This window comes from Muntiacus reevesi, chromosome 4, assembly GCF_963930625.1.
Source record: "Muntiacus reevesi chromosome 4, mMunRee1.1, whole genome shotgun sequence".
Lineage (NCBI taxonomy): Eukaryota > Metazoa > Chordata > Mammalia > Artiodactyla > Cervidae > Muntiacus > Muntiacus reevesi.
Genome location: NC_089252.1, coordinates 111,528,508 through 111,556,001, shown reverse-complemented (window position 1 = coordinate 111,556,001; position 27,494 = coordinate 111,528,508). Strand labels below are relative to the sequence as shown.

Sequence of the window (27,494 nt, the reverse complement as noted above, 5' to 3'; positions counted from 1 at the left end):
TCTCAAATATTCCATCTCTCAAATGTTCTTTTACATTTCTGTCCCCCACTCTGGCCCTGTGATGGTTAATTTTATGTGTCAACTTGACTGGGCCACTGGGCGCCCAAATTTTGGCTTAACGTTAGCCCCGTGATGACAAACCTGGCAAAAATGACACCCACGTGAGTATGCATGCGTGCTAAGTCGCTTCAGTCGTGTCTGACTCTCTGTGACCCTATGGACCATAGTCTGCCAGGCTGCTCTGTCTGTAGGATTCTCCAGAACTGACGTTATTTGTTTTGTTTTGGGGGTTATGGGTGATTTTCTTCTCCCACGGGACACGGGACACGGGATCTTGCCGTGGCATCTCAGGTTTTTTGGTTTTTTTTTTTTTACAATGTGGCTAAATACTGCCTTTGTGATGTATAAAGTGCTAAAAACAATAAACTTACTGATTGTTTCTTACTGATAAGTGAACTATGGTTTAGGAAGTAGAGACTTGCAGTGTCCAATATGGTAGGCAGTAGCTGCGTGTGGCTATTTAAGTTACTGCTGCTGCTGCTAAGTCGCTTCAGTCGTGTCCAACTCTGTGCGACCCCATAGACGGCAGCCCACCAGGCTCCCCCATCCCTGGGATTCTCCAGACAAGAACACTGGAGTGGGTTGCCCTTTCCTCCTCCAGTGCATGAAGTTGAAAAGTGAAAGTGAAGTCTCTCAGTCATGTCTGACTCCTAGCGACCCCATGGACTGCAGCCCACCAGTCTCCTCCGTCCATGGGGTTTTCCAGGCGAGAGTACTGGAGTGGGGTGCCAGTGCCTTCTCCATATTTAAATTGAAACTGCGTTAATTAAAATGAAATAAAAATTTAATTCATTGGTCACACTGTCCACATGCTCAGAAGTCATCACGGTGCTTGCTTATATGTTCTTCTGTTTCTCCCATTTAGAAACAGGTCTCATGCCCCTTCCTCGTCGCCCTGTGGTCTTCTGAAGCATCTGCCGCATACGATTCTGTTGACTTGATGTTTCAAAGCCAGTGTGACTTTCCTGCCAGTGAAGGTTTAAAGGGGAAGAGAACCCTCATCACAGGGGCCAGGCCCATAGGCACCGCTGGGGCACCAGCCAGCCTGGGAGTCTGGCAGACCCAACGCCTGGGCAGAGAGTTCCAGCCGCAGTGGCCACCACTGGGGGTCTGGTTGTCTGGGTGCCCCACGGGGGGAGACCCTCTCTGTTCCTCCAACCGCCTCAGGTCCTGTCGGCTGCCCTGCCCAGCTCCATCCATACAGCTGGCCTCTGAGCACAGCTGCGAGGGGACCACTCCCCAACTCCGAGACCTCAGCCACTTTTTCTCATAACCTCATAGTCTGATTCCTTTACTTGACGCTGAGCGCGTTCCTCCAGGTGGTTCCAGCCCCTCTCTCGTCCGCTCTCTTGCCGCCGTCTCCTCTACCCCGTGTCCCTGGGAGCCTGCGGCCACACTGAACGTCACCCACCCGCCTTTCCTACCCCTCTGCCTCCCGCTTCATCCCAGCAGGTGCTCATCGGTCTCTGAGTGGTGTCCTCCCCTGCAGCCTCTGTTGTGGCCCCTTGGGTACAGGTCTCGTTTCCATCTCAGGATCACCATACCTGTCTTGGGGTGTGTGGAATTATGATTAGATTGAAACAGTTGGCAGGGTCTGCGCCTCCCACTCTGAGGTTGGTTTTGGGAGAATGGGGACAGTGTTTAACTGATCTTGATTTTTCCCTTGATCTGCCACCTTTACTATAAGCAGAGCACACAGTTAGCACTGAGGAAATATCGGGGGGCATAAAGGTGGCACTGATCATCCCTCTTTTTCTAGCCCTAACCAACCTCTCCTCTATAGATTTGCCTATTCTGGATGTTCCATATCAATAGATTCATAGGCATGTGGTCTTTTGTAACTAGCATCTTTTATTAATACTTAGCATCATGTTAGCCAGAGTCAGCTATGCTGTGTGTATCAGAACTTCATCACTCTTTATGGCTGAATACTGATCCATTGTACAGATAGACTGCATTTTATTCATTCATCAGTCAGTGGACCCTTTCCACTTTTTGGCTGTTTGCTGCTCTGAGGACCCCTGTGCATGTTTTTTGTGTGGACATTTTTTTTTTTTTTTTCAGTTCTCTAGGATAGATACCTAGCAGTGGAGTTGGTGGGTCATATGGTAACTCCATGTTTAGCTTTTTTGAGGAACTGTTTTGCAAAGTGGCGAGACCATTTCACATTCCCACCAGCAGCGTATGAATGTTCCAATGTCTCCACATTTCCTGCCAGCACCTGTGATTTTCTGACTGATTCTGACCATCCTAGTGAGTGTGAAGTTGAATCTCAGTGTGGTTTTCATTTGCATTTCCCTGATGACCTGTAATGGGGAGCTTTTTTTTCATGGGCTTGTTTATATGTCTTATTTGGAAAAAGTCTATTCGGACCCTTTACCCTTTTTTAGTTGGGTTATTTGTCTTTTTATTGTAATAATAAATGTAATAAAAAATGTAATAACATTTTAATAGTTCTTTATATGTTCTCCATATAAATCTATCAGATATATAACTTGCCAATATTTTCTTTTATTCTGTGTACCGTTGTTTCATTTTCTTGATATTATTATTTGCAGCACAAAAGTTTTTAATTTTGATGTAGTCTAATTTATCTATTTTTTCTTTTGTTTCTTGTGGTTTTGGTGCTTTATCTAAATAAACATAGCCCTATCAAAGGTTCATGCCCATATTTTCTTAAGAATTTTGTAGTTTAGTTGTTAGGTTGAACTCTTTGATCCATTTTGAGTTCATTTTTGTATGTGGTGTGAGGCAGAAGTTCAAATCCATTCTTCAGCATGTGGACAGCCGGTTTTCCCAGCACCATCTCTTGAAAAGACCAGTCTTTATCAGTTGGATTGTCTTGGGGTATTCATCAACAATTAATTGATGATAAATGTTAGGGTTTACTTATGGTCTTTCAATTTTATTCCGTTGCGCTAATCAAGTGGCCACAGGAGTGGAAAAGGTCAGTTTTCATTCCAATCCCAAAGAAAGGCAATGCCAAAGAATGCTTGAACTACCGCACAATTGCACTCATCTCAAATGCTAGTAAAGTAATGCTTAAAATTCTCCAAGCAAGGCTTCAGCAATACATGAACTGTGAACTTGCAGATGTTCTAGCTTGTTTTAGAAAAGGCAGAGGAACCAGAGATCAAATTGCCAACATCTGCTGGATCATCGAAAAAGCAAGAGAGTTCCAGAAAAACATCTATTTCTGCTTTATTGACTATGCCAAAACCTTTGACTGTGTGGATCACAATAAACTGTGGAAAATTCTTCAAGAGATGGGAATACCAGACCAGCTGATCTGCCTCTTGAGAAACCTGTATGAAGGTCAGGAAGCAACAGTTAGAACTGGACATGGAACAACAGACTGGTTTCAAATAGGAAAAGGAGTACGTCAAGGCTGTATATTGTCACCCTGCTTATGTAACTTATATGCAGAGTACATCATGAGAAACGCTGGGCTGGGGGAAGCACAAGCTGGAATCAAGATTGCTGGGAGAAATATCAATAACCTCAGATATGCAGATGACACCACACTTATGGCAGAAAGTGAAGAAGAACTAAAGAGCCTCTTGATGAAAGTCAAATAGGAGAGTGAAAAAGTTGGCCTAAAGCTCAACATTCAGAAAACTAAGATCATGGCATCCGGTCCCATCACTTCATGGCAAATAGATGGGGAAATAGTGGAAACAGTGGCTGACCTTATTTTTTGAGGCTCCAAAATCACTGCAGATGGTGACTGCAGCCATGAAATTAAAAGACACTTACTCCTTGGAAGGAAAGTTATGACCAACCTAGATAGCATATTAAGAAGCAGAAACATTACTTTGCCAACAAAGGTCCTTCTAGTCAAAGCTATGGTTTTTCCAGTAGTCACGTATGGATGTGAGAGTTGGACTATAAAGAAAGCTGAGCACCGAAGAATCGATGCTTTTGAACTGTGGTGTTGGAGAAGACTCTTGAGAGTCCCTTGGACTGCAAGGAGATCCAACCAGTCCATCCTAAAGGAGATCAGTCCTGGGTGTTCATTGGAAGTCCTGATGTTGAAGTTGAAACTCCAATACTTTGGCCACCTGATGCGAAGAGCTGACTCACTGGAAAAGACCCTGATGCTGGGAAAGATTGAGGGCAAGAGAAGAGGGGTACAACAGAGGATGAGATGGTTGGATGGCATCACCGACTGAATGGACATGGGTTTGGGTGGACTCTGGGAGTTGGTGATGGACAGGGAAGCCTGGCGTGCTGCGGTTCATGGGGTTTGCAAAGAGTCAGAGACGACTGAGTGACTGAACTGAACTGAATTAATTATCTTTTAAAGAGATTTAACTAATAACAATAACAACAAAAATAGTTACTGTTTCTGGTCCTTTTCATTTCTTTGTTTACATCCAGGTTTTCATCTGGTTCCATTTTCTTTCTCCTTGAAAGACTTAAGTTTTTTTTTTTTGGTAGTGCAGATCTGCCTGTGAAGAATTCTTTCAGCTTTTGAATGTCTGAATTCATTCTTACTTCACTTTGGTTTTAAAATACACACACACACACACACACACACACACACACATATATAAATTATCCTAAAATATATATGTAGAAATATCTAGGTTGATAGCTTTTTATTTCATTTCTAAAGATGTTGTTTCACTGTCTTCTTGCTTGTCTTGTTTTCAACCAGAACTCCAATGCGATCTTTGTCTTTTTGTATGTAACGTCTTTTTCCTCTGATTAAGGTTTTCTCTTTGTCATTGATTTTGAGAAACTTGATCATGATGTACCTGGTATACTTTTCAGTATACCTGTATACTTCAGTATACCTTTTCAGTATGCCTGGTATACCTGTGCTTGAGATTTGCTGAACTTTTTGGATCTGTGACTTTATAGTCTTCATCAAATTTGGAGTATTTTTGGCCATCATTTCTTCAAATTTTCTGCCATTCTCCCCTCAAGCCTCCACTTCAGGGACCCAGTGGTCCCTTGGTTTGGCATATATGTGTGTGTGTGTATATAGTCCCCCCCCACACACTGTAACTTGCAGGATCTTAATCCCACACCAGGGGTTGAAACAACACCCTCGGCAGTGAAAGCACCCCGTCCTAATTGCTAGACTGCCAAGGAATTCCCATTTTGGCACCTTGAAGTCCCATGGCTCACTTCACGGCCTTTCCATTTCTCAAATTCTTTTCCTCTCTGTTGCATTTCAGACAATTTCTATTGCTGTGCTTTTAATGTCATAGATTTTATCTCTTGCAATGTGTAATCTGCATTTAATCCCATTCAGTGTCTCTTTCATCTCTGAAATACTTTTCATCTCTAGCAGTTCAGTCTGGGCCTCTTAATATCTTCTGGGTCGCTGTTTAACTTTAGGGGCAAAGTTGTTTACCGTTACATGGAATAGAACAACAGTAACTTGTCCTTCTTTACTAATTCTAATGTCTGTGTCAGACCTGGGTTGATTTCCACAGATGGACTATTTTCTTCATTATGGGATGTGTTTTCTTGCTTCTTTGCCTACCGGATCATCTTTGACTGAAAGCCATGCATTGTGAACCATACCTTATTGAGTCCTGGGTATTTTTACATTCTATTAAATCATCTTGAGCAGCTAAATCTTCTGGGGTGCAGATAAGTTACTTGGAAACAGTGATCCTTTCCAGGGTGTTTTTTTATGATTTGCTAAGTGAGTTTACAGCAGAGTTCAGTTCAGTCGCTCAGTCCTGTCCAACTCTTTGCAACCCCATGGACTGCAGCACGCCAGGCCTCCCTGTCCATCACCACCTCCCGGAGTCCACCTAAACCCATGTCCATTCAGTCGGTGATGCCATCCAACCATCTCATCCTCTGTCGTCCTGTTCTCCTCCTGCCCTCAATCTTTCCCAGCATCAGGGTCTTTTGCAGTGAGTCAGTTCTTCACATCAGGTGGCCAAAGTATTGGAGTTTCAGCTTCAGCATCAGTCCTTCCAATGAGTATTCAGGACTGATCTCCTTTAGGATGGGTGGTTGGATCTCCTTGCAGTCCAAGGGACTCTCAAGAGTCTTCTCCAACACCACAGTTCAAAAGCATCAATTCTTCGGCACTCAGCTTTCTTTATACAGCAGAATCAGTCTAGGGGTTAACTATTCCCTTCAACACAGGGCACAACTTTACTCAGCATCGCCTGGATTATCATGCGTCCTCCAGTCTGTCTGCTGGGAATAGACCGTTTCCGGCCCTTGTGAACATCAGGCACTGTTCTCTCTCATCCTTCTGGATGTCTTTCGGCCCCAGCTGTGGTTATTTTCTTCACATGCCTGTGCTGATCTGTGCTATGCTAAATCCTCCAAGGAGACCCTCTGCAAAGCTCTGGATTTTTTTTTTTTCTTTCTGTGCAGCGTTCTCTTTCCTGACCCAGATGACGGTGGTCTGGAAGAATGGACGTGGAAAACAAGAAGAGAATGGATTTGTAAAACTGTAAGGATAAAAAAAAAGGGGGGACTCTGGAGCGGCGATTTAGAAGAGGATTGGAGTGTGGAGTGGACTGCTCAAGAGTGTGGTCCTTGACCAGTGAGGACAGAAGCACAGACATGGAGGCTTTTCCCAACACTTTCAACAGACATTGAACACTTTCATAACAACTTGACAAAGCAAATTGAGGCTTGGATTTCATATGTTTTCATTTCCCCACGTTATTGTATTTTATGAGAAAATAAGTCTGGCAGATGGAAATTAAAAACAAAACCCCCAAGACTTGGCCCTTGACCACAGAAAAACTGAGAAAGCAGTAGTGATCTGGAGGTTTTGGACCAAGAGGGAAACGGAGGTGGAGGTGATGTTTTTGCTTCAGAAACTGAAGGTTTTCGATGGGATCCTGGCAGCAGTGACTTATGGCACATGCTTGGTGTGAGCTGGTGCTGCGCTGGGCACACTGTCATCCCTAATCTTGTCCTCTCCTCTGAAGGGACCCAGGGGTGTAGGTGACCAGCCAGCCTCTCACTGCTGGGAAGTCGAAGCCAAGGACCCCAGCCTGAGTGCTTTTCCGCTCTCCTCTTTCTGCTTTGTTCCTCGTCCCACTGTGCCGGCGTGAACCTATGTGGGCTCCGGCGTGAGTCCCGGTGGACTGTTCATTGGAACCCAACCAGTTTGCTTGGTTTCTTTCTGTTGCTTTGTTGCTGGCAATGCCTTCTAACAGTTAACCTGTTCTGGAAAAAGCTGTTTGCAGAAGTAGATCAGGTAGACCTCTGTGGTTGACACAGGTGTTCTAGAGCTTCCCTGGTCACTAGTGGCCTTCGGGGACTTGAAAGGTACTTGTTCAAATACTTGAACTGATTTTTTTTTTAACAAAAGTTTATTCTTAAATGTACAGGAGATTCCAAGACAACATTTAATTCTAGCTATAGGTGGCAACAGCTGTTATGGCAGCGAATCCAGATGTTTACACAGGAATGGAACTAAGGATCATCGTTGCCTTGGCACAAGGAATAGCTTCCCTTTTGCCGATTTCTTAATTCCACATGTGGCCAGGGGGCTTTTCCCCAAGGCCTTTGCCCTTTCCTTTTAGCTCCTCGAGTTTCTTCTGCTTCTCCTCCTGTTTGTGCTTGAATGTCTTATCTTCCTCGTCCACCCTCAAAGCCTGACGTGATGCCTGACGCTCCTTCCCCAGACCCTGCTTGAGGAAGCTTGAACTCATTTTTTTTTTTGAGCAGACATTTTAATTGTATTATACATTGAAATGCTGTTCTCGTTTGGGCGCCAAGTCGTGTCTGACTCTTTCACGACCCCATGGACTGTAGCCCACCAGGCTCCTCTGTCCGTGGAATTTCCCAGGCAAGAATACTAGAGTGGGTTGCCGTTTCCTTCTCCTGAACTGAATTTAAAAAAAAAAAAAATTCATTTATTTCACTGTGCTGGGTCTTCACTGTTGCACAGGCTTTTCTCTAGTTGCGTCAAGTGGGGGCTGCTCTCTCGTGTGCGTGGGTTTTTCATTGCAGCGGCATCTCTTATGGAGCATGGGCTCCAGGGTGCACAGGCGTCAGTCGTGGTGGCACACGGGCTTAGTTGCTCTGCGGCACGTGGATCTTCCCGCATCAGGGATCGAACCCACGTCCCCAGCATTGGCAGGAGGATTCTTTACTGTTGAGTCGCTAGGGAAGCCCTTGAACCGAATTTTTAATGTTATTTTGATTAATACAGAATTACATATCAATGGCCACGTATGGGCTGGTAGCCAGTGTGGATGGCACAGATAAAGTTACCAGTTGGAACAGTACAATAAAAACACATCTGAAGGGTTCCTGGTTTTTACTTCTCTCAGCAAGTATCCTCATTGTCGGGAAAACTGCATTGTTACTTTTCAGGGAGATATTTTGGAAACAAATTTGCGGTAAAGTCTTACCGCTAAGGGCCAATTACTTTTCCAGAATAGATGAGCTGTTTCTATTTCTAGAAATCAGCAAGAATGGGGAGTATTGCAAACTTAGTTTTATTTGTCACACTAAGTGGCCGACCTCTTATGTCGTCCTCAGCTGCTCTTTCCTTGACTAAACTACACTGACTTTATCCACATTTTTCATCTGAAGGTGCCCCTGTAGACGTATATAAAATATTCATTCACTGCATCTATGGGAAGTGGCTTTTTGGAGTGGATTCTTGATGAGTCTGTACATTTATTAGTCAATATTTTATGAGCTATTGTTGTGATCAGAAAATAAGAGCGACTTTGACTACTATATTCCATAGCTCTGGAAAAACTCTTCATCTGGAATATTTTTCGTGTGCATGTCACCAGCTGTTTCCCGTTTGAGGGACTTCCTCTGCTTGAAGCAGGATGATTCTGAAACTAGAGTTGCAAAGATGTAACCCGACACACCTTCTTCCTTCTCAACAGCTTTCTATTTGATGCTGATTGTTATAGGAATGGTCTGGGTGTTCACTTTTTGCTGCACTGGGCCTTACCTGCAGCTCACAGGCCCTTTGTTGCTGCTTGGACCTCCCCTAGTTGCGATACTAGGTGGCTACTCTCTAGTTGTAGCGTGTGGGCTTCTTGTTCCAGTGGCTTCTCTTGTTGCGGAGCACAGGCTGTAAGGAACGCGGGCTAAGTAGTTTTGGCACACGGGTTTAGTTGCACCATGACGTGTGAGATCTTAGTTCCCAGACCAGAGATGAAGCTCACATGCCCTGCATTGGCAGGTGGATTGTTAACCCCTGGACTACTACCAGGGAAGTCCTGGTCCAGGGCTTAGCACTTCTGTTTGACCAAGATGAATCTCTTCTAGTGGAGGTGCTGGTTCAGAGACAGACCTGAGGCACAGCCCAACTCAATGGTTCTCCAGGTGTGGTCCCTGGACCAACATGGTCAGCATCACCTGAGAAGTCATTCGACAGGCAGATCCTCAGGCCCTTCCCAGACCTAAGTCAGAATCTCTGAGGAGGGGCTGTAGAAATCTTGTGTGCTCTGAAGCGTGCCAAAGTCGGAGAACTGCTGGCCTGTTTTCTCGTGTTCACGCCTTGGCCATTCTGCTCTATCTTCTGGTCTGTATGAGCTCTGGCACGGCTCCGCTGGCTCCAAATAGGTGCCAGCGTAGGAAGTGTGAGGACTGTGACTTGTCACCACCACTCAGGGGAGTCGCATGGGGAAGAAGTATGATTGGGAAGGTCAAGAAATCCACCTTCTTCCCCTCCCACCATCTGTTCCAGGGCAAAGGGATGGTATGGTGTGATGGGGAGAGTGTTGACTTAGCACTAGTGAGTGTTTGTTGTTCAGTTGCTCAGTCGTGTCCGACTCTTTGCGACCCCATGGACTGTAGCCCACCAGGCTCCCCTGTCCATGGGATTTCTCAGGCAAGAATACTGGAGAGGGTTTCTTGTGAGGCCTGGGTTCAAACCCCAGCTCTTGTACTTGACTTTGGCCACACAGCCAAATTTGCTTGACCTCTTTAGCTTTTGTTTCCTCATCTGCAACGTGACGACTTAGTGAAACTGCATATAATGCAGTCAGTGGAGGTAAACTGCTTACAGTCTGGGGTCACATTATTGCCGGGTTTAATGAGATGACCCCAGCCAGCCTCAGCACCCACCAGCCAGCCTGGAGGTCTCAGCCCTGCTGTGTGGGGCCTGCCTGTCCCGCCTTGGCTGTGGTCTGGCGCCACCTGGCGGTGCTTATTTGTCAGTGAGGACGGTTCGGGGTCCCCCGCTTGCCTGGAACTTTCAGGACAGCGGCTGTGATTCCAGGAATTTCCCAGTTCATCGGTGTCTGTTTCATTGGCTAGATCTAGAGTGAGTCAGCCTGAAGAATACCTTCTTTCTGCCTCCCTGCTTTTCAAGATGAGTTTGCTTGCTGTATTCTGCATGGCCTTACCTTCCTTCAGCGTGCCTAGGGTAGAAGATGGGGGTCATCACCAGCAAGTTATACCTCACATGGGTGCCGTCGCAAGGGATTTTTACAGAATTGTCGAGACAGTTAAAGGGATACGGGGTAGCTAAAGTGCCCAGTACATAGAAAGCACTTTAAAAAATGAAAACGCCCCTCTCCATTCCCTGGGAGGGAGAGAGAGACTGGATTCCACATGGCGGTGTGCACTCAGCAAATGGTAAACTGCACAGGCGGGCTCATGGTGCAGTGGAACAAGCACACACGTCAGCGTCAGGTAGCCTGGCTTCCAACCTGCCCACTTACTACCTGGGCGAGCCTCGCTGAGCCTTCCTAATGTAGGAAATGGAGATGATATTGTTTGACCTGTAAGTACCCTGGTGGCTCAGATGGTAAAGAATCTGCCTGCAGTGCGGGAGACCTGGGTTCAGCCCCTGGGTCGGGAAGATCCCCTGGAGACGGAAGTGGCAACCCACTCCAGTATTCTTTCCTGGGAAATCCCACGGACAGAGGAGCCTGGTGGGCTACAGTCCATGGGGTCTCAAAGAGTCAGACACGACTTAACGAGTAAACAGCAACACATGGTGTCTTTATGAAAGAGAAGAGGAAACCCAGACTGCTGGCCACAGATCACTGGCTGTCATGTCCAGTGATCCCCAGTTCCCGCATCCCCACACTGCTCCGTGCTGTTGACATGTGATGGGTCCAATTTCTGCCCAATTCTTTGGTGAATTCTTTCCCCACTGAATGCATCCTAGAGTAGGAGACAGGGAGTGGTTTGTGAAATGTCTCTGTGAGAGGAACGTGGAAGGTGGGAACAGAAAGGGGACTAGTGATGTAGTAACATGTGTGGCAGTGTATTCAGATACTTTAAAAACTATTTTTTAGAGTACGAAACTTCTAAATACAGTACTGGAAACAACAGGAGGCCATCAACAGATGTTAGTTTCTTTCTCTCACTTTGACAAAATGCAAACTAGTTATGGGTGTGGAAGTCAGTTTCTAAACTGGGGGGGGGGGGGGTGTGGATCTTTTAAAACTTTTGTGAAAACTGGAGTTTGAGTCCTTCAGAGCAGAGGAAGGTCCCACCTTCTTGGGTCTGTGGGGGAAATCCTTGTTTATTTATTTATTTTTTTGGTAATACAGGAAATACAGATGCAACCTCTGTCTGCTGCCCTCGCCCCTCGCCTCTGGGGTCTGGATATGGGACTCCTCAGCTCTGGGACCTGGCAGGGAGAGGATTTGTCTAGCCGGTTGGGCACTTTTCAGAATGATCATCAAACTGACACCTGCTCATTATTAAGTTTGGGGAAGTTGAGGAGAGTATAAAGAAGCAAACAACTAGCCAATTCCCCCCTCATCCCCCAGCCATTCAGACACCATGTATGTCTACCCAGAGGCACTGTCATTCTTTGACAGATTTCCTTTCCCGTCTTTTTTCTTTAAATTACTTCATTACTTAGTTGAATTTTACTTTTTTCTTTTTTTTTTACTTTTCACATTATTACATCAGTTTTCTTTGAAAATTAAGAAGAAAGTATTGTTTCTCAGATTGTGAATATATGATTCTAGGAAATTTTAATCTAAAATGTGTGAATCAGAAGGTAAAATTTCTCTTATACCATCTTCTGCTGTATTAAAATAATAGAAAAAAATTGTAAATATTGAAAGGTATAAAGTGGTAAGTGAATTTCCCTTGAATAAGTTTGTCTATAACAATAGATAAGTTTTTGAAAGAAAAATACAAAATAGAAAGTGAAATTTTCCTGTAATACTATTGACCAGTGCTAAAAACTAGAGGAAAACAATAGAATGGGAAAGACTAGAGATCTCTTCAAGAAAATTAGAGTTACCAAGGGAACATTTCATGCAGCGATGGGCTCAATAAAGGACATAGGCCTTTAATAATAAATGGCATGGACCTAACAGAAGTAGAAGATATTAAGAAGAGGTGGCAAGAATAAACAGAAGAACTGTATAAAAAAGATCTTCATGACCCAGATAATCACGATGGTGTGATTACTCACACTCACCTAGAGCCAGACATCCTGGAATGTGAAGTCAAGTGGGCCTTAGGAAGCATCACTACGAACAAAGCTAGTGGAGGTGATGGAATTTGAGTTGAGCTGTTTCAAATCCTGAAAGATGATGCTGCGAAAGTGCTGCACTCAATATGTCAGCAAATTTGGAAAACTCAGCAGTGGCCACAGGACTGGAAGAGGTCAGTTTTCATTCCAATCCCAAAGAAAGGCAATGCCAAAGAATGCTCAAACTACCACACAATTGCACTCATCTCAAATGCTAGTAAAGTAATGCTTAAAATTCTCCAAGCCAAGCTTCAGCAATATGTGAACCATGAACTTGCAGATGTCCAAGATGGTTTTAGAAAAGGCAGAGGAACCAGAGATCAAATCGCCAACATCTGCTGGATCATCGAAAAAGCAAGAGAGTTCCAGAAAAACATCTATTTCTGCTTTATTGACTATGCCAAAACTTTTGACTGTGTGGATCACAATAAACTGTGGAAAATTCTTCAAGAGATGGGAATACCAGACCACCTGACCTGCCTCTTAAGAAACCTGTATGCAGGTCAGGAAGCAACAGTTAGAACTGGACATGAAACAACACATTGGTTTCAAATAGGAAAAGGAGTACGTCAAGGCTGTATATTGTCACCCTGCTTATGTAACTTATATGCAGAGTACATCATGAGAAACGCTGGGCTGGAGGAAGCACAAGCTGGAATCAAGATTGCTGGGAGAAATATCAATAACCTCAGATATGCAGATGACACCACACTTATGGCAGAAAGTGAAGAAGAACTAAAGAGCCTCTTGATGAAAGTCAAATAGGAGAGTGAAAAAGTTGGCTTAAAGCTCAACATTCAGAAAACTAAGATCATGGCATCCGGTCCCATCACTTCATGGCAAATAGATGGGGAAACAGTGGCTGACTTTATTTTTTTTGGCTCCAAAATCACTGCAGATGGTGACTGCAGCCATGAAATTAAAAGACACTTACTCCTTGGAAGGAAAGTTATGACCAACCTAGATAGCATATTAAGAAGCAGAGACATTACTTTGCCAACAAAGCTCTGTCTAGTCAAGGCTGTGGTTTTTCCAGTAGTCATGTATGGATGTGAGAGTTGAACTATAAAGAAAGCTGAGCACCGAAGAATCAATGCTTTTGAACTGTGGTGTTGGAGAAGACTCTTGAGAGTCCCTTGGACTGCAAGGAGATCCAACCAGTCCATCCTAAAGGAGATCAAACTCTATGGCTGATTCACATCAATGTATGACAAAACCCACTGAAAAATAAAAAAAAAATAAAAAATAAAAAAAAAATAAAGGAGATCAGTCCTGGGTGTTCACTGGAAGGACTGATGTTGAAGCTGAAACTCCAATACTTTGGCTACCTGATGCGAAGAGCTGACTCACTGGAAAAGACCCTGATGCTGGGAAAGACTGACAGCAGGAGGACGACAGAGGATGAGATGGTTGGATGGCATCACTGACTGAATGGACATGGGTTTGGATGGACTCCGGGAGTTGGTGATGAACAGGGAGGCCTGGCGTGCTGTGCTTCATGGGGTCGCAAAGAGTCGGACACGACTGAGCAACTGAACTGAACTGAACTTAGTATGCTATATTCCTTTTTTTTTCAGCATCAGTGGTGTGTGTGTGGGTATAGGTTACAAAAATGAAATTGTGCTGTAAATGGAGTTGCAGGTATCTAGCTTGCATTTTCCCCTTACTCACGTAATTTGAGTATCCTCCTATAGTAAAGCATTTTCTCATCCACTGAAACACTTACTTGAAGGGTATTTTAAACGGCTACAGGTTACATTTAAATATACTCTGCTTTATGTGATCACTTCCTCTAAGGCTGCCAATTTGGACCCAAGTGAACATTTATTCATATTTCTGATTCATTCCCTAAGCTAAGTCCCAGACAGCCCCACTGAGTCAGAGATAAATAATTTAAGAGTTTCCTCGCCAGGGTGAGCTTATCATTTTACAGTCTTCTCTGTAGCTTACAGAAATATGCACTGACGTCCATCACAAACAGATGTGATTGTTTAAAAAAACCTTTGTTATCATATGTGAAACAGCTCTTGTTTATGTTTCTTAGAATGCTACAGAGTTTGAGTTTGGTGTGTGTGATCCTTTTCCTCTGTGAATTTTGGAAGAGAGGTGATCTACCCTCTATTAAATAAAAAAGCTAATTCCTGCCGAGATTCCTTAGAACGTCCCGGATCCCATTCCAAGAGAAGAGCTGGGTGTTCTCCACACCTTGGCTCAGAAGCTCTCTCTCTGGGAAGTCCTGCGCGTTTCCAGGCAGCCTGCTTGCCCCCTCTAGTGACCTCCTTCGCAGCTGCAGCCTCGCTTCCTCGGTCTTAAGAGCACGGCTTCATCCTGGTTGGGACACCCCAGGTGGGAGCAGCAGAGCTAGGGCGTGCCTCAGACTTGCAGCCAGACCGTGTGTGTGGCGGGGGAGACTGTTTCTCTGCACGTCTGGGCAGCTCCTTTTAACGGTGGTCTCTTCGTGTCCTTGCTGCCTTGGCTGTGGGGAAGCAGCACATTGATTCTCACCCTGAGCCTGGTCAGGGCCCAAGGTGGAGAAGACACTCTTGTTAGTTCTCACTTTCCTTTCTGAAACTCTGAGTCCTCTGGAATCATTTTATGGAGGGGGAGAAGTGTAAGTCAGTAGCATTATTAAATCAAACTTCTATGGATGTCAGAGGATTCTGTTAGGGACCCCGAAATGATTGAGCTGTAGGTACTCATTCTTTTTACTCTAGTTTAGCTGGGAAGTGCTTGTGAAGGTTCTATAATGAGAACCTCCTAGAACAACTCTGAGGGGAGGACAGAAGGAAAGTTTGGAGAGCTAAAGACTTCTAACATACGCTCCATTGCCCTTCACACTCTCACTCCATTAAAGTTTGTTGTTCAGGCAATAAACGTAATATACGTAGTGACTGCAGGGGGAAAAAAAAACTAATAAAAATCACCATTTCCTTTACTCAGAGGAGACTACTGACATTTGGTTTACATGTATGTATGAGCATACACTTATTTTTGCAGTCATGTAAGTCTGCATGTTTATCCCTGTCTAGGTATACAAACACACACACAGTTGTCTTTTCCTCAGGATTATTGATGTTCTTTATGCGTTTTAGATACTAATGCTATGTTGTAGCCATTTTCTCATCCCTGACTTGCTTTCCTTCTATTCAATTTATTGCCCTCAGTTAGACGATTACCAAGCCCTCTTAGCCCCAGGCTGAGTTAAAATTACAGTTAGATCCTCAGGGAATGTAGCACATGCTCAGAGCATTAAACCATTCTAGAGGAACCAGTCAGAGGGTTGGGGCGACAGTGAGATAACAGTGAATCTGGCAGCAGCTAACACCACACAAAGGGTCTGATGAGGCCAGGAGAGGATCAGGGCCTTCCTGATGAGCTTACTATGAAAGTGAAAGTCGCTCAGTCGTGTCCGTCTCTCTGCGACCCCATGGGCTATACAGTCCATGGGATTCTCCAGGCCAGAATACTGGAGTGGAGTAGCTGTTCCCTTCTCCAGGGGATCTTCCCAACCCAGGGATCAAACCCAGGTCTCCCACATCACAGGCGGATTCTTGACCAGCTGAGCCACCAGAGAAGCCCAAGAATACTGCAGTGAGTAGCCTATCCCTTCTCCAGCGGATCTTCCCGAGCCAGGAATCGAACTGGGGTCTCCTGCATTGCAGGCAGATTCTTTACCAACTGAGCTACTAGGGAAGCCCATTACTCGTGGAAGGTCAGTGGATGGAAATCCTTACCTCGCCAAAGTCAAAGACAGTCACCTGTATTTTCTAACACAATGGCTTTTGTGTTTCACAGAAAGTCTGAGGTCTTTAGTCTGTCTGAAGGTTTGCTTTTGTAGTTGGGTTTATTTCCCTTTGTGCGGTGTTTCCCCTACGTTGATGCTTTCAGAGTCCTCTCTGAGGTCTGACGAGTCCTCATCAGCACCCTCCCCCCAGTTTCCTTGTGCTGTTTGCCTGCTCTGGGGTATCACAAGCAAGGACACCCATCGTGTATGCGGGGATTTCTGTGTGTCTCGAGCACCATTAGTGTTTTTGACATTGGTGATTTTGGCTTCAGGTGGACTTTAGGCCTAAGGGTCTTGATCCCATTAGTGTTTAGAATTCATTCAGCTTCTGAAAGTTCCACAGAGTCTGTTGGGTATATCTTGTGTGTGTCCCTGGAAATATTCTTGATTTGGGGTTGCTGCTGAATACAGACCTAGAGTCTCCCACAGAGATGCTCCCACTTACCTTGAACAGGTGTTTTTTCAAAAGAGGTCCAAAGAATTGATAAAAGAATGCTCTTCTTGTCACCATCCTAGCTCTCTGGAAACTAAAGTTACATCTGAGCAGTCAGGATGTTTTGAATTTTTCCCACTCCCGCCCACCCCACCGAGATCAAGAGAAAATAGGAAACTTCGTCACCTTTTCAACAGCGTGTGTTTTCTGTCGTTCAGATGAGAAAAGACGTGAAAGTAAGGAAAGTAAGAGCTGACCAGTTTGTAGGACTCTCCTGACAGGTTGTCTCCAGCATTCCCTGGGGAACACGTCAGGGGTGAGGGTCACAATCCTGTGGGAAACGGCAGCTTCACAGGAGACTGTCGCCTGGTCCCCCGCCATGTCCCCTGACATCTTTCTCAGAGAGGAGGTGCGGGAAGAAGGTATCGGATGGTTCCCAAGTCGGCCTGCCAGGCCGCACCCATCAGGGAACCCGTCTTCTGGCCTGAGTCTGCCCGTTACCAAGGGCCCGTCACCTTCCAGAAACCAGACACTGTTACTGACCGTTGGCATTGCTTTTGGCATGCTTGTTTCTGCTTTACAAGATTTTGCCCTTCTTGTCTCCTTTTCCACCGCCTATGAACATTTTCTTCTTACCCTGCCTTCGTGCTTTCTCCTTAGGCCGGAAGCTGAGAGGAAAAGCCTTTTACTTCGTCAACGGCAAAGTGTTCTGCGAGGAAGACTTTCTGGTGAGTCTGTCACCCAAGCAGGCCTGGCAGAAGAAGGTGGTTTAACTCCGCGCGCCCCCAGCGCCCCCCGGAGGCCGCACCGCTGGCGGGGCCTGAGCCTCTGAGATCAGGGCCCCCGCGTCCTCCCGCACCCGCCTCCCTCCTCTCCCCGCCAGAGCGCGGCCAGGCACCGGTGCCACCGCGCCGCCCCTGGCCCTGTGGCTCCGCCGCCGGTGCCCGCTGCACGGCCTCGGCGCCTGCGCGGAAGCTCCCTGCCCCTGGGCAGCCTGCCTCGCACCCTGCGTCTCGCTCACTCCGGGGCTTGGGCTTCTCTGCACGCCCACGTCCCACCCCGTGTGCCGGAGCCTGTGCTGCGTCCGCTGCCTGGAATGCCTTCCCTCTTTCTTTGCCCAGATCCCCCTCAGGCTGCCTGTTCCCCCGGACCTCAGAGTGGGTCCCCCCTCCTCTGTGCTGCCGCCCTTGGCCTTTTCTGGCCAGCGGTTAGCGCGCTGCCTGTCCGTTTACAAGTCTTCCCCTGACCTGACCGAAAGTTCCTAGGGAGGGAGGAACAGGCTGGTTCACCTTTACATCTTCAGACCCTAACAGCGCCAGGCAAGGAGCCGTGCCCGGTCACTAGGATGACCAGTGTGAGACCCAGAGATGGCTCGGGACCAGCTTCTTCATGGAGTGTGGGTTGACTCAGGATGACTCATGTTTGCCAGTAACAGACAAGCAAACCCAAGGAAACCAATCCTGCATGCCCCCAGGGGGTCGTCTCCTCCCATGTGCTCAACTTTAGTCACTGGCACTGTGATGTGATAGTCAGATGGTGGTGCCATACCAGAGTTGACTGTCTCCCAGCCTCAGATCTGATGGGCTGAGTGCCTGTCCTGCTCCTAGAGTCCCGTGGGCTCTGGGTGAGTCATCTGCTCACCCCTGGGCAAAGTCTTGGGTGCTGGAGGCATGCAAGGCTCTGAATGACCAGGTCCTTGCCTCGGAACCTAGCATGGGGGACTAGCCCCTCAGAAATCATGGGACCACAGGGTGGCAGAGCAAGGCTGGATCTCAAGCAGAAATAAAGAGCTTCTCTGGTCCGGGAGGATCCCACATAGCACAGGGCAGATAAGCCCGTGCACCACAACCAAGCCTTTGCCCTAGGGCCCGGGAACTACAACTGCTAAGCCCGTGCACCTCAACTGCTGACACCTACATGCCTCGAGCCCATGCTTCACAGTAAGAAGTCACCGCAGTGAGAAGCCCGGGCACCGCAACTAGAGAAAGGCCACACGCAGAAAGGAAGACCCAACACAGCCAAAAATAAAAATAAGTACAATTAAAAAATGAAGAACTGTTACCCGAGAATCAGGAGGAAGTACCGGGCAGCAAACCCCGGTACTATGTGGTGTAAGGCTCCAGAAAATGTCCCTTTTCTTTTCCACCTTCCTTTCTGTTCAGTTCAGTTCAGTTCAGTCGCTCAGTCGTGTCCAACTCTTTGTGACGCCATGAATCGCAGCACGCCAGGCCTCCCTTCCATCACCAACTCCCGGAGTTTACTCAAACTCATGTCCATCAAATCAGTGATACCATCCAGCCATCTCATCCTCTGTCGTCCCCTTCTCCTCCTGCTCCCAATCCCTGCCAGCATCAGAGTCTTTTCTAATGAGTCAACCTTTCTATTACATTTCCCTTATTAAGTTGTATTCATAATATCTAAGCTTCTAGTATCTTCCAGTGTGTAGTGTTTAGTCTGTTTTCTGAGGTGATTGCCTCATTTCTTTCCAGATTCCAGCTCTCTGTGTGCATGTGTATGTATGTGTGTTTTGGTAAGATAAGGTAAATAATATTTATCCAGTTTCTTTGAAGCTGATTGTAAAAGGCATTGGGTTTTTAAAAAATTATTTATTTTTAATTGATGGATAATTGCTTTACAATACTGGATTGATTTCTGCCATACATCAACATGAATTGGTTATAGGTGTACACAGGTCCCCTCTCTCTTGAACCTCCCTACCCCCTCCCACCCTTTCCCACCCCTCTAAGTTGTTACAGAACCCCAGTTTGAGTTCCTTGACATACAGCAAATTTCCATTGAGTATCTATTTTGCCTATGGTGATATATATGCTTCCATCAAGGCACTGGCTTTTTAACCAGACCCAGACTTGAATTTGAATCCCATCCTTACCCCAGATAGGCTCTGTGACCATGAGAAAGCAGCTTAACCTCTCTGAGCTTCCCTTGTTTCTGTTTGAGAAACAGTGTAGTACATACCTTGCAGAATTGTTTTGAAAATGTAGAGCAGCGGTCTCAAACTTGAGCATGCATCAGAATTCCCTGGAGGGCTTGCAGAAACCCAGATTGCCGCTACCCCTTCATCCCCTGCCCCTAGTTTCCAATTTTCCAATTCCGTAGGTCAGGGATGGAGCCTAAGAATTTGCACTCTGACAAGTTCTCAGGTGATGCCAGGAAACGTGTCTTGGGAACCACTGGATTAGAGGCTGATGCCTCTCTCTTCACAGCCTCTTATGCAGAGCCTGGCCTGTCATGGATGCCTGGGTGCAACTGTTGAGAGATGAGCGGTATTAGCATTTGTAATGGCTCTTGTGGCAGAGGGTATTCTGTAATTCACCACACTGTTGTCCACAGAGACACGACAGATTCCTGAATAGAGGGACACGTCTCTCTAAGACATTCTTTGTGATCCTCGCGGCTGGCAGGGAAGTAGCTAGACTACTCTGCCCCGCCTGGGCTGAACTTTCTTTTCTCTTTTCTCTGCAGTACTCTGGTTTCCAGCAGTCCGCGGACAGGTGTTTCCTCTGTGGACATCTGATCATGGACATGGTGAGTAGGGTCAGGCGAACAAGGTAATATTGATAACATGGTGTATGGGGGGGAGGCATTGACAGAAAAAATAAGTTAATAATTGAAAACAATGTTTCCTACCTTGATTTGTGATCATGGCTGGTTTTATTTTTATTTATTTATGGCTCTGCTGGGTCTCCGTCTCTGTGTGGGCTTCTCTCTAGTTGCGGCAAGTGGGGCCTTCTGTCTAGTTGTGATTCGTGGGCTTCTCACTGAAGAGGCTTCTCCTGTTTCGGAACACAGGCCTAGGTACATGGGCTTCAGCAGTTGCGGCTCCTAAGCTTGGTTGCCTCGCAACATGTGGAGTCTCCCCAGACCAGGGATCGAACCCGTGTCCCCTGCACTGGGAGGCGATTTTTAACCGCTGGACCACCAGGGAAGTCCCTATGGCTGGTTCTATTTGAAAACCCCATGCAGCTTGCTTGCTGTAGTAGCCCCACATTTGGCTTTTATTGGAATTTATGTCCTTCACCATGCAGTCCATACAGGGTCATTTCTGAGGGTGTGCTCCTCCTCTGGGCTGTTCATGTCATGCTGGCCTCTCTCTGATTTTCTCTGATCTTTGTGGCATCCCAGGTGAGATGTCAAACATTGTGTTTTCATGGAGAAATCTTAGCTGCTTTGGAATCATATACACACAGTTGCTTTTCCCCTATGTTCTTCCCGGTTTAATCATTTCCTAAGATGAGGGTGGGGCCCCATCATTAGTTCTGAGAAAGCAGAACAGGGAGCGGGTTTTATCCGCTCCATTCCCCACTCAGCCGTGACTCTCTGAGTTTATCCTGAGTGGGGACAGGTCTTCCTTCCTGGCCTCCTCAGGTTGTGAGGTTTATGAATACAGGGTTCTTATTCTGTGTCAGGAATCAAATTGTCCACCACTGGACATCAGCCCTGTCGAATTTCTTTCATATATTGGTCAGAGAGAATCATTATATCCCATTCTTTTCATTGCAAGAATTAAATCTAACCTCTCTAAGCTGAGCCATTAATTTTATTCTGGTGAAGGGAATTAAACTAGCTGTATTTTTTTTTTCTTTTACCATTTTTTATTGAGAAACAACTCAGAGGGTGCATGTCTTACGTGCACAGCTGAATGAATGTTTATGCATCTGTGCTTTGTCGCTCGTTTGTGTCTTTGCGACTCCATGGACTGTAGCCCACCAGGCTCCTCTGTTCATGGGCTTTCCCAGGCAAGGATACTGGAATTGGGTGCCATTTCCGTCTCCAGGGGATCTTCCCCACCCAGGGATCTAACTCCTGTCTCCTGCATCTCGTGCATTGGCAGGCGGGTTCTTTACCACTATACCTATGTGTCAACACCACACAGATCAGGATCTGGAACATTCCCCATATCCAGAAAGACTCTCTCCCATGAAGACACCCACTGTTCGGACCTCTGTGGCCCCAGACTTGTTTCACTGATCCTGGAACTCCATACTGTAGAATCATACAGTATAGACTGCTTTGATCTACCTTCTCTCACTTAGAAACTGTTTTGAAGATTCATCCATGTTGTTCTGTGTGTTGTAAGTTCATTTCTTCTCATCGCTAAGTAGAATTTCACTGTGTGGATATAGCACCGTTTATTTATCCATTCTCCTGCAGATGGGGATTTGGGTGTTTTCCAGTTTTGGGCCATTTACAACTGAGCTGCCATGAACACTCGTAGGCATGTCTTTGATGGACGTAAGCTGGTTTTATGCTGACAGGTGGAAAACAGAGAACCGGAGCGGAGGAGACCCTGCTGTGCTCCGGGCTCTGACGCAGCGCAGCACAGCGTGGCCCCGTGAGCGGCATCCTCATAAGCGGCTGAGGCCTCCCTCGGAACACGGGCCTCCAGCCATCCCCCTGGAGGAGGCAGGTGGAGCCTGCCTCACTCCCACCTTCCCTAGGTCCCTGCCCAACTCCACAGGGCTCCTTTTCTCTAGCAGATTTTGCCCTTGATTTTAGAGCCCTTCCAACAAACCTACCATATATGAGGCCAACAGTGTCCAAATTTATGAACGCGACTCTACCCTGTTCTTATTTCTCAGTATACTAAGCCTTCTCTGGGTCTCAGGGTGTTTCATTAATCTATTGTTGTGTGTGCTCAGTTGCTCAGTTGTGTTCGACTCTTTGCCACCCCGTGGACTGTAGGCCGCCGGGTTCTTCTGTCCGTGGGATTTTCCAGGCTAGAATGCTGGAGTGGGTTGCCATTTCCGACTCCAGGGGATCTTCCCACCCAGGGGATTGAACCCACGTCCCCTACATTGGCAGGTGGATTCTTTACCACTGAGCCACCTGGGAAGCCCTTATTATCTATTGCTACATGAATTTTATTGATCATAATTCCATGGGTGAGGAATTAGGTCAAGGCTCGACAGAGCCGTTCTTCTGCTCCATGTGGCAATGGCTGGGGTCACTTCCTCAGCTGTGTTCAGCTGGTACACAAGGTGACCTCTCACCCTCCAGGTTTCTCTTCCCGTGGCCACTAATCTTACTCAATAGTCTAGCCTGGACTTCCTTTCAACAAGAGAGAGGAAGTGGAAGCTACCAATTTTCTTTCATCATTGACTTAAAAAAATCTCAGAACATCATTTCTTTCTCACTCTCTCTCTTTTTTTTTTTTTTTTGGCTATGCTGACAGACATATGGGATCTTAGTTCCTTGACCAGGGATCAAACTCGTGCCCCCGGAATTGATAGCTTGGAGTCTTAACCACCGAACTGCCAGGGAAGTCCCCCTTCCTCATTCTGTTGATCAAAGAAAGTTACAAAGCTGCTCCTAGTTGAAAGGCATAAGGATCGGCCTGTGCATACAGGAAGGAAAGGAACTGAGTTTGGAGACCTTCTCTACCCTGTGGGATAAAGCCAAGTCACCCCTGGATTCTTATAGGTCTGCTCTCAGACTTGAAAACTTTCAGCCAATGTCTGTCTGATAGTACACTTAGTTTTAACAATAGAACTCATGATTGCCACTAAGAATCATAACAATATAGAGAAAGATTCTTTCAGTTACCATTCCTTCAGTTACAATTCGGTTGTCCAGCTCGTGATGTAAACTTGTCTGTCTCTGCTCCATCTTTGTTCATTGAGGGAAATACTCTGGGCTTGGAGGTTGGAACTGGGCATTTCCCACCTGAAAAAAAGTTATTATAGCTAGTCAGAATGCAGCAAAATGGCATCATTACCCTCTGGCACAGTGTGGGTTAAATTAAGGGTCTGTTTCTGCCACGACAGCATTAGACTGGGACAAAATGCATTCCAAGGTCCAGATTGCCAAGGAGTCTTTGAAGCCCAGCCACTTGTTCTTCCTACTTTGGCAGCTTGAGGAGGCTGGGAGGTTAATGAAATCCCAGAGGGAATGAGGAAGCTTGAAAGCTGAGCTTTCTGAGCAGAGCTGGACTAGCACCATGTCCTCCTGGTGCCCCCTGGACTGCAAGCTGTGAGGTGTGGTGTTGGCCTCTGCAGGCAGCGTCGGGCGCCAGGACAGCACAGCTTTCCCACGGAACTCACAACCCTCTGCCGAAAAGTTCTGTTTAGTTCCAACTCCCCTTCTGCCTGGTGGGAGGCTTTCTGTGTGGTCCTGCTTGGGGATGCTCATGACTGCTTTGTACGTTCCTCACCAACAGGCATTTTGGTGCAGGCTCGCTGGCGTTGATTCCACGGTTGTAATGTTTGTGCTGAGTGTCATGGTGCAGGTAATCCCAGAAACGAATCTGCTGCTGAATTATTGGAGGTACTTTGAGCAGCAAATCACAGAAACTCAGCTCAAGTTTGAGAAGGTGGTGGTTCCCAAACTTCCGCCTGTGTCAGAATCACTATACTAAAACACCCGTTGCTGGGCAGGGCCCAAGAACGTGCATTTTAATTAAGTTCCCAAAGGGTGCTGATGTCGCAGGTCCAGAGGCAAAACTTTGAGAACCACTGAACTTAACAGCAAAAGTGTTCTATCTCACCTAGGAGGCTGGGGGGTAGGCAGTTCGGTGGAGAGTTAATTGGGTGACTCATCTCCATCACCGAGGATGTTCATTTCTCTCCCACCTTCTGAGTCTAGGCTCTGTCCTGGTTTCAGGATGGCCTCTAACAGTCCCAGGTATCAACCACATCCAGGTCAAATGACGCTTAGAGGAAGAAGGTGCCTGGGGCTTTCTCTTGGCTGTGTTTACAAGCAGCAATAACAAAGAGGCTTTACTTACACTTGGATTTGAGATAAGAGTCCCGGCTTCTGGATTATAACCAGAGACAAAGCTGCTTAGGAGGGGCACCCAGGAGGGAGAAGTTAAGAGGTTTTTCTTCTGAGCTCTGCTGTTTCCTTATGGAGTTAACTTTTGTCTTTCCTTGTACTAGCCGCTTCCCAAATCTGGGTGGGTCTTTTCATGGCCTTGCTTTGCATCATTTCATACAGAGAATCATGGGTTTTGATAGAGAACCCTCCCTGCTGGAGATTTATAAGTGCTAGAGAAGGATCCCGTTGGGTTTCTTCCTGTTTATGCCTGTAACTTGGTTAGCCTTTCCTGTCTCATCATCTCTTTTTTTTTTTTTTTAAGAATTGTTTTGATGTGGACCATTTTTAAGTCTTTATGAAATTTGTTACAATGTGGCTTCGGTTTTATGTTTTGTGTTTTGGTTTTCTGGCCTGAAGGCATGTGGGATCCTAGCTCCCCAGCCAGGGATCGAACCCACACCCCTTGCATTGGAAAGTGAAGTCTTAACCACTGGACCACCAGGGGAGTCTGTCATCATCTTTTGACTTGGTCCACGTGAAACTGGGATAAGTGTTGTTCAGTTGCTGAGTCCTATCCTACTCTTTTCAACCCCATGGACTTCAGCACACCAGCCTCTTCTGTCCGCCGCCATCTCCCGGTGTTTACTTAAATTTATGGCCTTTGAATCGGTGATGCTGTCTAACCGTCTCATCCTTTGCCACCACCTTCTCCTTTTGCCTTCAGTCTTTCCCAGCATCAGGGTCTTTTCCACTGAGTCAGCTCTTCCCATCAGGTGGCCAAAGTGTTGGAGCTTCAGCTTCAGCATCAGTCCTTCTAATGTGTATTCAGGGTTGTTTTCCTTTAGGATGGACTGGTTTGAAGGTGACACTTTCCCATGTGGTCCCTTGGTCTGATGTGTCTCTCCCTTCCTTCCCTATAATCCCTGCTGAGTCCTGGCCTCTTCCTTTTGCGCCCCCAGATCCTGCAGGCCCTGGGGAAGTCCTACCACCCCGGCTGCTTCCGCTGCGTCATCTGTAATGAGTGTTTGGACGGGGTGCCCTTCACCGTGGACTCAGAGAACAAGATCTACTGTGTCCGGGATTACCACAAGTAAGGAGGGACGGGGTGGGAAGAGCCGTTCATACCAGCCACGCTGGCTGCAGCCCTGCAGAGTGGAGGGCAGGGGACCCGCTGAGGTGTGTCTGCAGGCTGTTTGCACCGCGGTGCAGCCAGTGTGCAGTGGTTTGGAGGGGTGCAGCCCAGGCCTCAGGGTCAGTGGATGCCGATGCGGACAGGAACTGGTTAAAGAATTATGTTTACTGGGAAAACAGGACCAAAGAAACCTATAATCGGATGCCTGGCTAGACCTCTAGAGGAATCTGCCAAGTCCTGTGGCTCCAGCCTTACCAGACTTCAACAGGCGCCGATTCAGGGCTGGCCTCCACACCCCCAGTTTGCATGAGGCTTCACCAGACACCGTGAGTGGGGGTAAACAGGCCAGTCTCCACCCACAGTGGACTGAGGGGGCCACGTGCGCTTGTTGCCGCTGGGGAACAAGCCCAGAGCAGTAGTCTCAAGAGTGTGCCAGGCCCGTCTTCATAAAGGGGTTCGTGTGACGTGGGATGGGCGGGAGGCGGGACTAGCCCGACTGCTCTCTGCTTCTCCCCACAGAGTGTTGGCCCCCAAGTGTGCAGCCTGTGGCCTTCCCATCCTTCCTCCTGAGGTAAGATGCTTTCTTAGCTCCGCTCCTGGGGTCTTCCAAGACATACCTCCTTGGGTCATTTACAAGATCTGTGTCCTGTTCTCGAGCGGTGCTATGCTAAGTCGCTCAGTCATGTCCAGCTCTTTGCAACCCCGTGGACTGTAGCCCGCCAGGCTCCTCTGCCCATGGGGATTCTCCAGGCCAGAATACTGGAGTGGGTTGCCATGCGCTTCCCCAGGGGGTCTTTCCAACCCAGGGACAGAACCCAGGTGTCCTGCATTGCAGGCAGATTCTTTACCATCTGAGCCACCTGGGAAGCCTAAGAAGACTGGAGTGGGTAGCCTACCCCTTCTCCAAGGGAACTTCCCGACCCAGGAATTGAACCGGGGTCTCCTGCATTCTAAGTGGTTTCTCTATCAACTGGGCTACCCAGGAAGCCCTGTTCTTATACCTGTTTAGAAATTCTAAAATCTCAGCTCTGAGACGGTGGTGTCCGCACCAAGAAGCCTCTCTCTTATTAGCTGCCTTCCTGAGCCTGGTGCCCTTCTTACACCCTATCTGTCCCTGTAATTCGGTCAGTTTCTTTAAAAAAAACTTTTTAATTCTTTTTTTGGCTGTACCACACAGCATGCGAGATCTTCGCTCCCCAGCCAGGGATCGAACCCGTGCCCGCTGCAGTGTGGGGGAAGTCTCTGCAAAGTAGTGTCTGACTCGATACTAACTCCCAGATTAGACAAGAGATGAACAAGACCCCATAGGTGGTCTTTTCACTGTTGACTCCAGCATTCCAGATGGTAGACCTACATCCCTCTCACTTCCCCTCATCCCCTAATTGTGTCCTTTTTCCTGCCGCTGTTAGTGTCCACGGCTGATTTCTGCTCTTCTCCTAAGGCCTCTGTCTTGCTACCCCGGAGCCCTTTCCCACCCCGTGGCCGCAGAGCCCGATGGCCCCCCAGCTAGCCTCGGGTTCTTGCTCTCTTTCGGTCTAGGGTTCAGACGAGACCATCCGCGTCGTTTCCATGGACAGAGACTATCACGTGGAGTGTTACCACTGCGAGGTAGGCGGGCCCCTCCCTGCCCTAGAAGGCCTTCAGAATGCATCGTAAAAGTCCAAGAAGGAAGCATCATGGGTTGATGGGGGCAAGATGCGGGCCAGGGGCTGTGCCCCAGAGCTGATGGAAGAAGTGGGGTGAAGGCTGATTTGGTGGTGGGGGGTGGAGGTTGCAAAAGATGCAGATGATTGGGTATAACAGTCTTTTTACTATTTTCTCCACCTTTGTAAACACCGAGCCCTGAACTGGTCACGGCTGCTCTCCCTGAAGCTGCAGAGTTGAGGGAGCGGGTGGC

At 47.1% G+C, this 27,494-nt stretch overlaps 1 protein-coding gene across 1 annotated transcript in view; it reads left to right on the top strand.

Moving 5' to 3' along the window:
* LIMD1 (LIM domain containing 1) overlaps positions 1-27,494 on the top strand; it is a 73,430-nt gene that overhangs the window by 40,293 nt on the left and 5,643 nt on the right. The window contains exons 3-7 of the mRNA XM_065933879.1: positions 17,353-17,420; positions 20,176-20,238; positions 25,425-25,555; positions 26,117-26,168; positions 27,137-27,205. Coding sequence (XP_065789951.1) covers positions 17,353-17,420; positions 20,176-20,238; positions 25,425-25,555; positions 26,117-26,168; positions 27,137-27,205 — 383 coding nt within the window. The remainder of the gene's footprint in view (positions 1-17,352; positions 17,421-20,175; positions 20,239-25,424; positions 25,556-26,116; positions 26,169-27,136; positions 27,206-27,494) is intronic.